The following is a 16,504-nucleotide window of genomic DNA, read 5'->3' as shown; positions in this document are numbered from 1 at the left end:
AAATGTATGTAACAAAGTATTGTTTCCCAAAATTTACCTTCTAAAATGCAAGTCAGTCTTATCATCCAGAAAAAAAAAATTGATAATTATATATAAATTGGCAAAAAAGTAGGATATTGATGCATTCTGTTTATACCTATTCTCAGAATTTGACATTTACTTTGGAAATTCATGCTTTATCAGATTTATTCTCCAAAATCCAAAAAAAATCTGAAAACATTTTTGGAGTTTTTCAGGTTTTGGACAATTAACAGTATTAACATTTTTATGAGTAAAATAGATGCATTAAAAATTACTAATTGCACATTAATTTTTATTATTATTATTTTTTTCATTAGGAAACAAAATAGCAGAATATTTAAAATTACCTTATCAAGGTCCTGTTTCTTGCATTGACTATCATCCTCATGACCACATGATAGCCATTTGTTCGATTGATGAAAGCATGCCTATTCTTTTATACAAATTTGATCCTAAAGGTGAGAACTTGAAAATCTGATGTACTGTATATATATTATTTTTGATTATAACAGTATTTTGGTTTTGATAGCCTACATTTAAAGTACCCCAGGGGTTCTTTCTTGCTTTCTTTGTAATTCCCTTCTACTTCTGACTCACTCACTCACTCACTCACTCTCTCTCTCTCTCTCTCTCTCTCAAGGTAATGCGGGAATGGTTTTTTTTTTTTTTTTTTTTTTTGGGCTGGTGCAGCATAAGCCTCAGGCTTCCTTGCACCATATGGCTAATAATAATTTAGTATTTAGTATTAGTAACGGCCGTATGGTGCAAGAAAGCCTATTGCTTATGCTGCACCAGCCAAAAAAAAAAAAAATCCGAACAAAACAATGATAAAAACAAAAAATAAATAAAATAAATAACTAAATGATAATAATTAATAAATAAAAAATAATAATAATAATAAAATGAAATAAAAAATAAATAATAAAATGAAATAAAAAATAAATAAAAAGGAAATTAATCCTATCATCCTATGCGCTTCCCTTACCCGAAAGTACTATCCAGATGACCTTTGAATTTCCCCAAACTGTCGGCCTCTACCACCCATGAAGGCAACTTATTCCAGTAATTCATAACTCGCTGGCTAAAATAAAACTTCCTGCAGTCCAATCTAAACATTTCCCCCCGTAACTTGAATTTATGTCCCCTAGTTCTAGCATCATTTATAATCTTGAAAATTTTGTCCTCATTCATTTTACTGATGCCTCTCAGAGCCTTAAACACCTCAATCAAATCTCCTCTAAGGTGTCTAGTTTCCAAACTCTGCAACCCACATATTCGAAGTCTTTCTTCATAAGGACGCCCTTTTGCCGATCTCACCAGGCGAGTTACCCTTCTTTGCACCCTTTCAAGAAGCTCGATGTCTTTCTTTAGGTGCGGTCTCCATACTTGAACACAGTATTCCAAGTGTGGTCTAACATAAGCCTTATATAATGGGATTATCACGTCCCTATCTCTACTTGCAAAAGTTCGATAGATCATCGATAGGACACCATGGGTCTTCCTTGCAACCTGTTTACAATGCTCAGAGAATTTCATGTCTGACCGTATCGTAACACCCAAGTCCCTTTCCTCCAGTACTGGGTTTAGTTGAACTCCACCAAGTGAATAAGTTATTTTAGGATTACTGTTTCCCAGGTGTAATACCTTACACTTTGTTGGATTAAAGCACAGCTGCCATTTTTCTGACCATTCTTGAAGTCTATCTAGGTCTCTCTGAAGAAGCTCAGCTTGACAGTGATCATTAACTACTCTACCAATTTTAACATCATCTGCAAATTTAGACATCATGCCCTCTATCCCTTCATCAATGTCGTTTATGAAAATTAAAAACAACAGTGGTCCTAATACTGATCCTTGGGGAACCCCACTTCTTACATCAACCCAATCTGAGGAATAGCCATTTATCACAACCCTCTGCCTCCTGCCCTGAAGCCATCCTTCTATCCATCTAAGGATTTTCCCAGTGATTCCAACCTGTTCCAGCTTATAAAGCAACCGCTCATGTGGGACTGAGTCAAAAGCTTTGCTGAAATCTAAATAAACAATGTCGAAATTATTCCCTAAATCCAGCTCGTGAGTGACCCTTTCGAAATAGCGAACCAGATTTGTTAAACATGATTTTCCGTTTACAAAACCATGCTGAGTATCCTTGAGAATTTCAATTCTATCCAAATGATCCTGAATTCCACCCTTGATCATTGCCTCCATGATTTTCCCTACTACTGAAGTCAGACTGACAGGTCGATAATTTCCAACTTCACTTTTAGAGCCACCCTTATGTATGGGAGATACATTTGCACTTTTCCAATCCAAGGGAATCTCCCCAGAGTCTAGTGATGCTCGCATAATTAGCCTCAGTGGTTCAATGCACTCGCTTGCCACCTCTCTTAAGATTATAGGGTATATTCCATCAACTCCAGGAGCCTTACTGGTCTGTAGGCTCGAAAGTTTTTTCATTAAATAATCTTGCGAAATTTCAATATCATTAATTACATATTTTTTAACTTCGCTCCCACAATTTCCCATTGCCACAAAAGGCTTTTCATTTGTAAATATCGATGCAAAATAACTGTTGAGTTCATCTGCAACGGCAGCTGGTGTATTTATTACTATCCCCTTTCCCTTACGTAAAGGTCTGATCTGGTTTGTCCTGCTCTTCTTGGCATTTATATATGTGAAGAATTCTTTATCCCCCCTCTTTGCTCTGTTTGCTAGTGATTTCTCATGAACTGCCTTTGCCTGTCGAACCTTTTCTGTGGCTCTATTACACATCACCTTGTAGCTGTTATAGGTTTCAGTACTTTTTATTGCTCTGTAACTTTTCCATGCCACCTTTTTCTGCTCAAGTAATGTGGCAACTTCACTATTCATCCAACTTGGAACCCTTCTCGTGGAGTATTTTTTTAATGGTATATACGCATTCAAGGCATCTGTGATTAATGTTTTAAAAGCGTACCACAGTTCAATTGTATTCATTCTCTGCGCGATATCTACCCAGTTAATAAAGGCCATGTAGTACCTTAAGGCATCGTAATTTCCTTTTCTGAAATTAAAACCCATTCCATTGCCTTTAACTACTGCTACCTCTCTCGTCATCATCCACCTTAGAACTCCGTGATCACTTCCTGCTACTGGTTCCTCTACTCTCAGCCCTGTTATGTCATCTGATTCATGTGTGATGATGAGGTCTAGGATATTCTTTTCTCTAGTACTTTCCCTGACATCCTGACATGTTCCAACTATCTCACACCATACAGACTCTATACTAGCATGTGAAATGTCTGAATCCGGGAAAGCTATCATCGCACTCAGACTGCTTCTGATAAGAAGCATTACCCCACCACCCCTTCTATCTACTCTATCCTTCCTAAATACATTATACAAGCCGTACTGAAACTCATCATCCCCAATTTCCGGGTGGCACCACGTCTCTGTAAGCCCTATTATGTCTGCGTTACTTGTTTTAACCAGCAGTTCGAATTCGCTCATTTTATTGACGACACTTCTAACGTTACTGTATAAACAATTAAGATTTACTGTTCTTGTATATTTAACAACCCTAACACAACCCTTGAAGTTTTTTAGGCTCTCTTCCCTGATATTAGCTACACGCTCACGTGAAACATCTTTGGCCCCAGAACATCTAGATAATACGTCCAGTTGGGGTAACAGATAAGAACTCTTAAGGTAAGGTAACAGATAAGAACTCTTATAATAATAATATTCGATAATTTGAATTATCAAATACAGGAATCCCTCCTCAACTGCAGGTTTTAGATAATGTAGTTTTATCTCAATACCAGCATTTTATAATCTGCAATTTTTTATTGCTCCCGCCTACTGTAGATTACACAGACAAGTCTAGTGGACAGTTTAAGGTGTATGTTAAGCATCAAAGCAACTAAGGCTATGAGCTGCCAATATATTGTTATTGTATGCATTATTCAGTCAGTTTGCTGATTGCTGGGCAAAAAAACCAAATTGTCCAGGAGAATTTGCAACCATGCGGTTCACTGAAACCTATTCTCAGAATTCTCAGAAACCATGCAGTTCACTCCTGAAACACTAACTGTACTACTTATGGAAAAAAAAAAAAAAAATTCCTTGCATCACCACTGAGATTTGAACTCTGGTCTTTTCCTTCCATTTGGTGTGGAGGGGTATGGGAATTGTAACTACACTGATACCAGTGAGAGACTAATGGATGACGCTAGATTTAGATAGTTTGGAAACTCCCCATGTACATGGTTTTAGCGGCTCTAAAAATAAGGCCATGGAATCCCTGGAGAACAGTAATTGCATTGTTGGGGATGCACTGAACCAACTGTGTCACTGCAATGCAGTAAATATGCCTTTCTAGTACATAGGGAGGGAGTTAAAAAAATTGTTTTTCCGTATATTTTTTCATTGGCATAATTATTATTTTTTCCCCTAACTCCCTGTTTTCTATAGGATCTTAGCCTTGTACTGTGATTTTTGAAAAATGTGGTATTTTTCATGAATGTATCCTCATGATTAGTGAAGGATTCCTGCAGTGTTAGATTTGTTAAAAGTAATATAAAAATAAGAATATATCTTAATTATAGGTGATGAAATCTGAATCACAGATTAATTTCTTCATAACGTTTCTAAAATTAATAGTTTAATTTTATTACTAAAATAACTTAAATTTCTTATTTAGTATTAGTATTACTAGTTTCAAATGGTGCAAGAAAGTAAGCTTATACAGCATCAGCAAAAAAAACCAAAAAAAAACCACTTCTCACATCACCTGTTCATCCACTCTAATAGTTTGTCTAGTTCTTCCTTGAATTTATTCAGATCACACACTTTCAAAACACTAGATGAAAGCCTGTTTCAACAATCAACTACCCACTTTCTGAAGGCAAACTTCTGCACATCAGTCCCTCAACTATCCTTCCTCAACTGAATTTATGCCCCTTCTCATGTGTATAGTCTGTGAAAGAGTAAGAATGCCATCAGCATTGAGCTTACTTAATCTGTTCAAAGCTTTAAACACCTCAATCAGATCTTGTCTTGAGACTTAGCATCTCAAGACAAGGAAATCTGATCAAGTTGCCTAGTCTTAAGACACTGCAGTTTGTAGAACTAAAACCTTTCTTGATAAGAGCACCCCTTTGTTCCCTTTACCAATCTCATTGCCCTTCTCTGCACCCATTCTGGCAACTCCACACCTGTATGCAGTACTCAAGATGCAGCCTAATCATTGCCTTATATACAACAGGATAATCCTTGCTAAACCTCCTTATCCCTGCTAACAAAATCCTTGTATATTATTGACAAACCCCATGAGCTGTTGTATCAGCCTGTCTACACTGCTGAACTTCGTATATATCTGCACACAGTTACCCTCAGATAATTTTCATTCTCCACAACACAGTTGTTATGTTAATCTAGGATTCAGATTAACATAACACCATATTAACATAACTCTATTCAGATCTAGCAACTTTCATTTGTCAATATTAAACTTAATTTGCCATTTCTCAGTCCATCTGCCTAATTTTTATAGATTTTATTGCAGTAGCATGCCCTGATTACTCTGATTACTCACCTTGCCACCCTTTATGTGCAAACTTAAACATTACGCTTGATATGCCTTCATCAGTATCATTAATAAATATAAAAATAACACTATGCATAGCACTGAACCCTGAGGGACTCCATTGATAACCACCCTTTGTCTTCTCTTCCACCTCAACCAACTTTTTATCCAAAGCAGAAACTTGTCCCTAATGCCTGACAGTACAATTTCCAGTCTAGAAATGCCTTTTCTTCTTGGGTTGAAGTTAAAAGGAGCACAGTGGGTAAGAAGAGATTGTCTACTGTACGACACCATTGTTTATACATGTTTATACATGGTCCTTGAGGTTGTCACAGACATTCTCTCAGATATGCCAGACAAGCTGTTCTTGCTACCTGGGAGTCTAAAACGCTGATGGAACTGATATTCGGGTGACACTCAAGTCAAAGTGGACCCAATTTCGGCGAAGTCCGGACGGTCTATGACAGCCAAATCCTCTGCTTGCACCTTCACGATGGTGGAACTGTTAGTAATCCTGGGTATAACCTTCATGCACAAGTACATGGTGGGTGACCACCCAGGTGTGAACCAACGTAAGCAGGGGTCGAGGTGTGGCGCCCACACCACATGGAGGAACGCCGCCCCTCTATGTTACCAGGCAGTGCTAGGTGGTAGATGACTCTCACCAACCGGTGAAATACCACCACTTTGCTTATTGGAGGCTTGAAGTGGTGGAACCCATGTTTAGTCTCTAGAGCTTGGGCCGACCGGGCTAGCCGAGTGGGTAAAGTACCTGCCCGGCAACCCAAAGGTCGCGGTTTCGATTCCCGCCTCGGGCTTGGATCAAAGTACTGCAAAAACCTTGGGAGGTGCAATATGGCCACAGAAGCCGATGCGCCAACAACTACCAAATCAAAAAAAAAAAAAAAAAAAAAAAATCTAGAGCTTGGCCAACCCTTCCCTATCTCTTCCATCATGCAGTATGATTGATGATTTTTGAGGTTATGATGAATGTCGTGGCGAAATCCAATATTCCTTACATTTCGAGGGTACAGCTCTAAAACGGTGTTCGCAGGCCGGCCGCTAGTTAGTACACCGGACTGAACCTATTGGTAACTCTATAGGAAGCTTCCGGATCAGCTAGTGTATAATCTTGCTACCTCTACTCTGCCAGATAGTGACTGGAGGGAGTCCGAGTAGTGTGTATGCGGGGAGCATTGTCGAGGCCACGTTATGTCAAAGATCTGGGTATATTCTTACCACATGTACGCCATATCCAAAAATTTCATTACTTCATACAGCATGTCCCACCCACTTTTTCTTACTATTTAATACACCATGAATTGTCAAAATAATAGAGCAAGCATATCTGCAAAAAGATCTAAACCTCCCAAGGACTTTCTAATTCATTTCACAAATATACGTGGTCTCAATTCTAATCTCAACGATGTCCATTTCCACTTGCAGTCTGCCAAACCCCATGTACTTTTTCTGACTGAATCTCAGTTATCAGTTGATTCAACTACTGCTCATCTCAGATGTCCAAATTATTTGCTGTATGATTCCTTTCGCCTCAAAGGTGGTACTTGTGCATATGTCCGTTCTGATATTCCCAGTCAGAGACTTGGCAATTTGGAATCTCCTCTCTTTGATCTTCTCTGGCTTAAAATCTCTCTACCTCATTGTGTCAAATTCATCTGTTGTCTCTACCGTTCTCCCAACTCCACTAATCACTTAGAGCTCTTTGACTTCCTCTCTTTGCAACTTGACTTTCTCCAGTCCAACTTTCCTAACAGTGAGGTAATTTTCCTTGGTGATTTTAACGTTCACAACTCCAGCTGGCTTCCGTTTTTTAGTCACACACCGACCGAGCAGGTCGAGATGCTGAGGCTTTTTCAATTACTAATGACCTAGCACAGATTGTTCATTTACCTACAAGAATACCGGACAATCCTAATCATACAGCCAATACGCTTGATCTTTTTCTCACAAACAACCCTTCTAAGTAAAAGGTTGAAGTGAGAGGTCCTTTAGGCACTTCAGATCACAACTTGGTGATTGTCTCTTCTCCAATGGAACCTTTATCTCATGGCTATTCCCAACCTCGTATTGTTTGGCATTACAAGAATGCAAAATGGGATGACCTGCGAGACTTCTTTTCTTCTTTTCCCTGGTCTGATTACTGTTTCAAAACTTCTGATGTCAACGTTTGCTCAGATCGTGGCAGTGAAATTATTCTTGCAGGAATGGAATCCTTTATCCCACACTCCACTTTAAAATCTCGTCCTTTATCTAAACCTTGGTTTTCCAATAAATGTGCTAAGGCTGTCCAAGAGAAGAACGTTGCATATCGTAATTGGCTTGTTTCTAATTCTTCAGTTTCATTTTCTGCCTACACCAAAGCTTGCAACAATTGTAAAGCAGTTATTAATCAGTCCAAACTAGAGTTTGAACAGGCTAAGAGTAGAAAACTTGCTTCTTGCCCTAATGGTAGCCGAGCATTCTAGTCTCTTGCCAAAGCTATTGGCCGCAACTTTTGCCCATCTCTGCTCCCACCTCTGTCCAAACCAGATGGTTCTGCTGTCACTTCAGCCAAGGATAAAGCTGACCTGCTAGCATCCCATTTTTCTTCGAGCTCATGTATTAATGATCTTGGTAAAACACCTCCCACCATTCCTAACACGCTCCATTCAATGCCTCCTGTGGTCTTCCGTCAAAAGGATATCAGAAGGATTTTGATGAATCATGATGCTAAAAAAGCTCCAGGTCCTGATGGTATTTCTCCACTTGTTCTCAAAACCTGTGCTCCTGAACTTACTCCTATTCTTTGCCGCCTTTTTTCACTTTCTTATTCCAAAGGTGTTTTTCCTTCTGCTTGGAAATTTGCTCATATCCAGCCAGTTCCTAAAAAGGGTGACAAATCCCTCCCATCCAATTATCGTCCCATTGCAATTACTTCTACTCTTTCAAAAGTAATGGAGAAATCAATTAACCGCCAACTCTTAAACTACCTAGAAACCTTCCGTCTGATCAACGATCGCCAGTATGGATTCCGTCAGTGTCGATCCACTGGTGATATTCTGGCTTATGTTACCCATTTATGGACTAATTCAATGGAAAGGTTCGGTGAAACACAAGTAGTTGCTCTTGACATCTCAAAGGCTTTTGATCGTGTTTAGCATAAAGGTCTTCTAAACAAGCTTCCATCTTATGGTTTGCCAACTGTTTTTTGTAATTGGTTATCCAGTTTTCTCTCTGATCGCTCACTGAGGGTGATGGTAGATGGCTCTCTGTCTTCTAACTTCTCCACTAATGCCGGTGTCCCCCAAGGTTCAGTTCTTTCCCCCACTCTTTTCCTCTTGTATATCAATGACCTTCCATTGACTGGAAATCCTATCCATAGTTTTGCCGATGATAGCACATTGCATTCAACTTTCCATTTTGAGAAACCTTGTCCAGCTCAATCAGCTTCAAGTTCTCGAAAATCTGCTGCCAATTCCTTAAATGCCGATCTTCAGGTAATTCTCCAGTGGGGCAAAGACAACTTAGTTGATTTCAACCCTTCTAAAACTCAATCTTGTCTTATATCTCGCAAAAAGGATTCTTCTGTTCCTATGCTTATCTTTAGTGACACTCCGATTACTAGGCAAAATGATATATCTCTTTTGGGGATTACCCTGACTTCTAATCTCTCTTGGCACAAGCACATTACAAATATTGCTTCCTCTGCATCTAAAAAACTTGGTTTTCTCTTTCGCTCTCGGCATTACTTTTCTCCCAGACAGCTGCTCACTCTGTATAAATCGCAAATCCGCCCTGCCATGGAATATTGTTCCCACATCTGGGGTGGTGCCCCCAAAACCTCTCTCAGGCTTCTTGATTCCATTCAGAAGAGGGCAGTTAGGTTAATTAATGATTCGTCTCTAACAGAGTCTCTCCACTCGCTTTCTCATAGACGCACTGTTTCTGCTGCATGCCTCTTCTACAGATACTTCCATGGGCACTGTTCTTCTGAATTGGCTTCTATAATTCCCGCTCTCTCTTTCAAAACAGTCCGAACACGTGCCGCCACCAGCCAACATCCATTTACTGTCCAACTTCATACCCACAGAACCAACTTTTCATATTCCTCATTTATTCATTCAACTGCCGTTTTCTGGAACAACCTTCCTTCATACGTATTTCCTGAAAATTACAATCTACAGAAGTTCAAGTCCAATATCAACAAATATCTTCTTTCGACTTCTCAACCTCCAACCCAAGCACGGTGCTAAGTACTATAGGTTATAATACCTCTCGTGTTTGGGGTTCTCATAAAAAAAAAAAAAAAAATGTTTTATTATTTATAAAAGATTTGGATTTCTGAAATTGTGACTTTATTGGTCACAAAAACATGAAAATGTCAGGGCCTAGTAATATTTAATTCTTAAGATGAAAGATGCCACAAGATGTATATAGCAGACTTAGAAAATTTAGAGCAAAGTTAACTTCAGGTTTTTGTGAGTTAATAGCAATACTTATGTATGTATGTATTTTATAAAAGATAGATCATAGCAGACTAAAGTGTGAACTAAAACATCACCCGATTATCAAATGCTAAACTTACGAAGAATCTAACCCTTCCCTTCTGCGCAATAATTATACTTCTCAGAAAAGTGCTGTTTATTCATATCATATAACATTGAAGCTATTTATGATAGCCTCATAAAAAAAAAAAAATATATATATATATATATATATATTTTATTTGATATCATTAGTAAATATATATATATATATATATATATATATTTACTAATGATATCAAGAGCAGGAGACCGGCAGAATTACTTAACAAGTACAGGTCACTGTTGAACAAAAGCCGAGAATTAGGGTTGAATTTGAAAGTGTCTGCAATTCTGCCCAGACACGATAGGAGGGAGTATATGATGAGAGCCTTGTCGATCAATTCGGCCCTGGAAAGATTGTGCAAGGCTCAAGGGGTAGAATTTTTTTCAGCCTGGACTGTACTTGTTAACAGGAGAGATTGCTTCTACAGGGATGGGATACACTTAAATAGAAAGGGTGCAAGAATATTTGCTGATGCTATCGAGGCAGTGTTAGGTGGGTCGGAAAACTGCTAGCTTGGGGGGAGACAAAGACAAATAGATTGACAGTAGCCACTGGCAGAGGTGAAAGAGATTCTTGCACTGCTTCTATTAGAATGAGCAGAAGCCTGAAAAACAAGATGCATGGTATTTCAGAGACTGCTGGGAGCCATTGCGGTACAAGTAAACACATGGGTTGTGTTAGGGTAGCTAAGAATAGAAACAGGTGCAGGTATACTTGCGTGTACACCAATGCTAGGAGTTTAGTAAATAAATTTGATGAATTTGAGGTATTGCTCAAAACATCAAAGGCAGATATTGTTGGGATATCAGGGACGTGGTGTCACACAGATATAAGGGATGCAGAACTGCAATTTGAGGAGTACAACGTCTACAGAAAGGATAGACAGGATAGGAAGGGGGGAGGGGTTATGCTATTAGTTAAGAAACACATAAAAACCAAGGAAGTGAAGCCAGTCGACATCGCTGGACAGTGCAGTGTTGAGTCAGTTTGGTGTGACATAAGCATTGGGAGATCAAAATTGAGAGTAGGAGTGTGCTATAGGCCTAATGACTCTGATGAGTATAATAAGGAACTGTACAGGGAAATAGGGTGGGCCAGTAAATCAGAGAGTCTTATAATGGGAGATTTTAATTTCCCAGATATTGACTGGAATTTGGGGGCTGGTTACTCACACACTAGCAGGGCTTTTGTGGATTTATTGGATGATTGTTTTCTACATCAGCATGTTCGGGAGGCAACTAGAGGGAGTAATACTCTTGATTTGATTATCAGCAGTGATTCTTCATGCATTAAGAATCTGCAGATAAATGAACCACTAGGTGTCAGTGATCACAGTGTGCTGAAGTGGGATTTACTCAAAGAGGTAACTACCATTAGGGGTAAAGGGAAGGGTTATTGCTTCCGTAAAGGCGACTACGATGGACTGAGACAGTATTTAAATTCTATACAGTGGGACCAACTGATGATGTTACCAACAGCAAATTCAAAATGGGAAGCATTCAAAGAACTTATCTTGGAAGCTACTAGGCTTTACATACCAACTAAGAAATATTGTTCAAGGTTTAGGCCAAAATGGATGTCAGATGAACTAATGAGGCATATGGCAGAGAAGAAAAATGCATGGGATACTTACAAATTAACACATGACACAGAAGCCTATGATAGATACAAGTTGATATGCAACCAAGTTACAAAGGAGGTTAGGCAGGCGAAGGCAGATTACGAGAAATCCTTGGCAAGGGATGCAAAGGAAAACAGCAAAGAGTTCTTTACTTATGTAAACTCTAGAAGGAAGGGGATGAATCAGATTGGTCCACTTGATATTGATGGGTCAACTGTTGATGATCCCGCTCAGGTAGCTAACAAACTAAATGAATATTTTGCATCGACATTCACACATGAGGAGTTATTCAGCAAGGGGAATGCCAGAGGTGTATTCGACTCTAGCAGTAAGCTACAGAATCTTGAAATAACTGGGAGTAAAGTGGAGGAGAAACTGTTGAAGATAAACACAAGAAAGGCACCCGGGGTGGATGGGATCTATCCAGTTATATTAAAGGAGGCAGCAAAGGAAGTAAGCAAACCCTTAGCCATAATTATGAGAGCTTCCTTGGACTCAGGGGAGGTACCCATAGACTGGAAATGTGCAAATGTGACCCCAATTCACAAAGGAGGATCAAAGGCTGACACAAGTAATTATAGACCTGTGAGCTTAACTTCTGTTCCAGGAAAATTAATGGAGGCACTGGTTAAAGAAGCACTGCAGGATCATTTAGACAAGACTTCAGTTATAGCTCAGACACAGCATGGTTTTGTTAAGGGGAAGTCTTGCCTGACCAACTTGATTGGATACTATGATGCAGTCACAAAAGAACTGGATGCAGGGAATAACTTTGATATTATATACTTGGATCTTAGAAAGGTTTTTGATACTGTTGCACATGGAAGACTGCTACACAAATTGGAGCAGTGTGACATTGGAGGCAAATTGCTGCTATGGATAAAGGAGTGGTTGAGGGGGAGAAGACAGAGAGTGGTAATCAATGGACACTGCTCATCGTGGACTAATGTTATTAGTGGAGTCCCTCAGGGCTCAGTGTTGGGTCCATTATTGTTTTCTGTATTTATAAATGATATTGATGATGGTATATCAAGCTTAATGTCCAAGTTTGCAGATGATACAAAGGTTGGCAGGGTTGTCAAGGACACTACTGACACTATGCTGCTGCAACAGGATCTGGAAAGGTTGAGCAGATGGGCTGAGAGGTGGCAAATGAAGTTTAACATTGACAAATGTAAAGTACTACACATGGGAAACAGCAACCCCAGAGCAACGTATCAACTCTGTGGTACTACACTGACAGTGGTAGAGAATGAAAGGGACTTGGGGGTGGTTGTGCAGGCAGATATGAAGTTCTCTGAACTGTGCAGACGGGCTGCAAGAGTAGCTCATGGAGTATTGTCAATGATATACAGGAATTTTTCCAGCAGGGATAAGGAGGTGATTATTCCATTGTATAAGGCAATGGTCAGGCCACACCTAGAGTACTGTATACAGGTCTGGAGGCCTCATTTCAAGAAGGATGTAGAGCTGCTGGAACGAGTACAGAGAAGGGCAACGAGATTAGTGAATGGAACAAAGGGGTGCTCTTACGAAGAAAGGCTTAAGTTTTGCAAATTACAGTGTCTGGAGACTAGGCACCAGCGAGGTGATCTGATAGAGGTGTATAAAGCCTTGAATGGTTTAAGCATGCTCAATGCTGATGGGATTCTTCCTCTAGCTCAGAAAAATCACCTGAGAGGGCATAGATTCAAATTGAGGAAAGACAGATGTAGGATAGACGTGCGGAAATTTGCCTTTAGCCAGCAGGTGGTTGGTTGGTGGAACAGACTGCCATCCCTTGTGGTGGAGGTTGATAGCCTAAATAAGTTTAAGGCTCAGCTGGACAGGTATTTTGAACGAACAGAGGGGTGAAGTGGAAGTGGGTTTTTTTTTTTTTTTTTTTTTTGGCTGATGCTGCATAAGCTTGCTTTCTTGCATCAAATGCCTCTACTAATGCTAATGCTATATATATATATATATTTTTATATATAAGAATCCCAAGCACAAGCGGTATTCTAACCTATAGTACTTAGTACTGTGCATGGGTTTGGTTGAAGGTTGAGAAGATGAAACAAGATAATTCCTTGTAAAAAAATATTGCCTTTTCCACTTTAACCCCAGATGACTATTTCAATTGTTATTGCAATCTCATGAGATTTAGGTCACACATCTCATCAGCACAGCAGTAACAGTCTGGTAATGATTTAGCTCCCAAATTGAAATTCCAAAAGATGTATAGAGCAAACTTAGAAAATTTATAGCATAATAAACTTCAGGTTTCTCTCTATATAAGACAATAGGTACTTATCTTTTATAAAAAGTAGCAGACTAAGATATGAGCTAAATCATCACTGGATTATCATGTTTGAACTAATGAAGTGTGTGTCCCTCCTCCACAAAATATACTTCTCTGAGAACCGCTGTTTATTTGTAATGCAACACTAAAGCAATTCATGATAGCCTCATAAAATACAACAGATTAATTGTAAAAAACATTGCCTTTTCAACACAAACTTTTGATATAATCTTTCATTTATAAAAAGTGTATGCACAAAGTTTAGCAGTTAAATTCCAGGACTGCGCCACTATAAAGAAAATTACAATGAAAACACTTTTACTCTGATTAACAACCTTTTTCCTTTGTGAGCAAACTTAAACATTATATATTTTTCAAAGTAAACATTTTAAGCAGCTACACACTTGTCAGTTGCCTGTTGAGCTGTTGTATATGTTTTTTAACATTTGTAGAAGAATAAGAGAAGTTTACCTCAATGTGATATGTAGAACACTTCCATATGATACTCTCCAGAAATTAAAACGAATAAAAGATTAATGCGAAATGATTACATTAAAAAATCAATTGAAAACAATTCAAAAATTTAATAAATTAATTTAAAAAGTTTAAGGTAAATTGTGAAAAACGATTTTCCTTCCTGGAGCTGATACTGCTTTTCGACTGCATTTCAGGATCACAGAAATGGAAATTACGGAGTATGTGAGCTTGAATCTTAAATAGAGAGATTATTTTGTCCTCGCACATGCACATGAAAGGCCATGATTTGTCTTCGCACGTGCGTGCAAAAGACCACGAATCGGAGATTGGATAGGGACGGCGAACATTAATAGAATTCTCGTGTAATTTAATTTCAGTGGTTTCTGCAATTAATAGTCTGGTGTAATTACATTGGACACTAAGTATTTTGGCCTCATTAAATAAAAATGTATGGTTTTCGTTAATGGCATGAAAGACTAATTCTGACGCTGCTGAACAAGAAGCACAAATGGAGGACGGGTACTTTTTTGCCCGAATATTCAGCGGAAATTCCATAGATCCTTGGTAAGACCAGTCGCAATCACTACAAGAAATGTATACCAAGTCATTTATTTGTATCATGAGGAAAGGACTGACCGATTGTACAGTATAGTGTGCAATTTCTGTATTGGTCTGGTCACAATCTTAAATTCGGTATCTTTAAAGAATCTGTTAAGCTGCTTGTGCTATTCAACATATGGGACAGAAATAAAGTATTTCTTGATGTTACTATTGTTGGTTGGTATAGTTTTATGTATCCTATCCTTAGCTTGTACCCTAATTCGGTTTATTGTAGCACGGGGTTTACGAATCTGCTGGTTAATATCTATATTTCTGAGTCTAAAGACAGGTTCCGTCATCGAATATTTATAAGCACTGAGAAACTGATTAAAGATAATAGACCTTTTGTAGGTGAACAGATGATAGCTGTTATAATGTAGAAGCATACCAGTGTTTGTAGGTTTACAATAGATGTTAAATTGGATTTTACTCATGTCCCGAGTAAGCATGAAATTTAGAAAATTTAATGACTTAATATCCGTATTTTCCCTTTCCAATGTAAAATTGAATCGAGGATGAATATTATTAAATGAATGTAAAATGTCTTGAATAGTGCTACTATCAGTAATAACCAGAACATTATCTAAATACTTTCCATAAGGATAGAAAAAGGCATCAAATATATACACTCAATCATTGAGAGATAGACCTCCAACATTAAGCCACTAAGACTCAATCTCATTGGCAAACCAAAAATTTGTTTCTATACTTTGTCTCAAAAGGTGATATAGTTGACTTCAACTAAAAGTTTAAGTAAAAAATTTCCTAAATAGGAAGCTTCATATAATTGATCGGTATAGAGTTATTAACACATCCCAAAAAATATCTAATGTGAATTCAACATTTACATTTGTATATAATGAAGTAACATCCAGTGAGAATAAATTATCATTATCGCCGAATCTACAGTCCTCAAGGTTATTAAATTATGTACAGGAACTCCCCGACTTCTGGAAATTCGACTTTATGTAAGTTTTTGCTGGCTGGTGCAAACTTAAAAAAAATCATGGAAACATATTTTGCATCCCGTACAAATAAATGGAGGTATCATAAATATATCGTAATGTGAACCCAATAACACGGTGTGTTTTTTTTGTAATTCATTCCAAGTCCTTTGAAGTTGAAAATTTTCGTATATTATTAAGCTATTTATCTCTCTAAAAGATCATATTTATAATCGAAATTGCACTACCCTTTCATCGTTATCATATGTCCTGTTATAAAAAATCAATTTTGAACGCCTTTGTGATATTTTTATAATGCACGTTTCTGGAGGTCACAATCAAAAAACAATAAAAACAATTTGCACTTTCCAGTTTATTGGGCTTTTCTGTTAGTGCATCTAATTATA

General features: G+C 38.2%; 1 protein-coding gene across 2 annotated transcripts in view; it reads left to right on the top strand.

Moving 5' to 3' along the window:
- The window catches only part of LOC150085456 (jouberin-like), a 320,291-nt gene that overhangs the window by 188,288 nt on the left and 115,499 nt on the right, over window positions 1–16,504 (top strand). For both annotated transcript variants that reach the window (XM_090373258.1, XM_090373259.1), the window contains exon 18: window positions 339–479. In XM_090373258.1, the coding sequence (XP_090229384.1) occupies window positions 339–479 (141 nt within the window). The remainder of the gene's footprint in view (window positions 1–338; window positions 480–16,504) is intronic.

The sequence above is a fragment of the Mastigoproctus giganteus genome, chromosome 5 (assembly GCF_048544385.1).
Source record: "Mastigoproctus giganteus isolate SK-2022 chromosome 5, ASM4854438v1, whole genome shotgun sequence".
NCBI classification, from domain to species: Eukaryota; Metazoa; Arthropoda; class Arachnida; order Uropygi; family Thelyphonidae; genus Mastigoproctus; species Mastigoproctus giganteus.
Note: the sequence above shows the minus strand (reverse complement) of the source record. Positions and strands in the feature narration are given on the sequence as shown.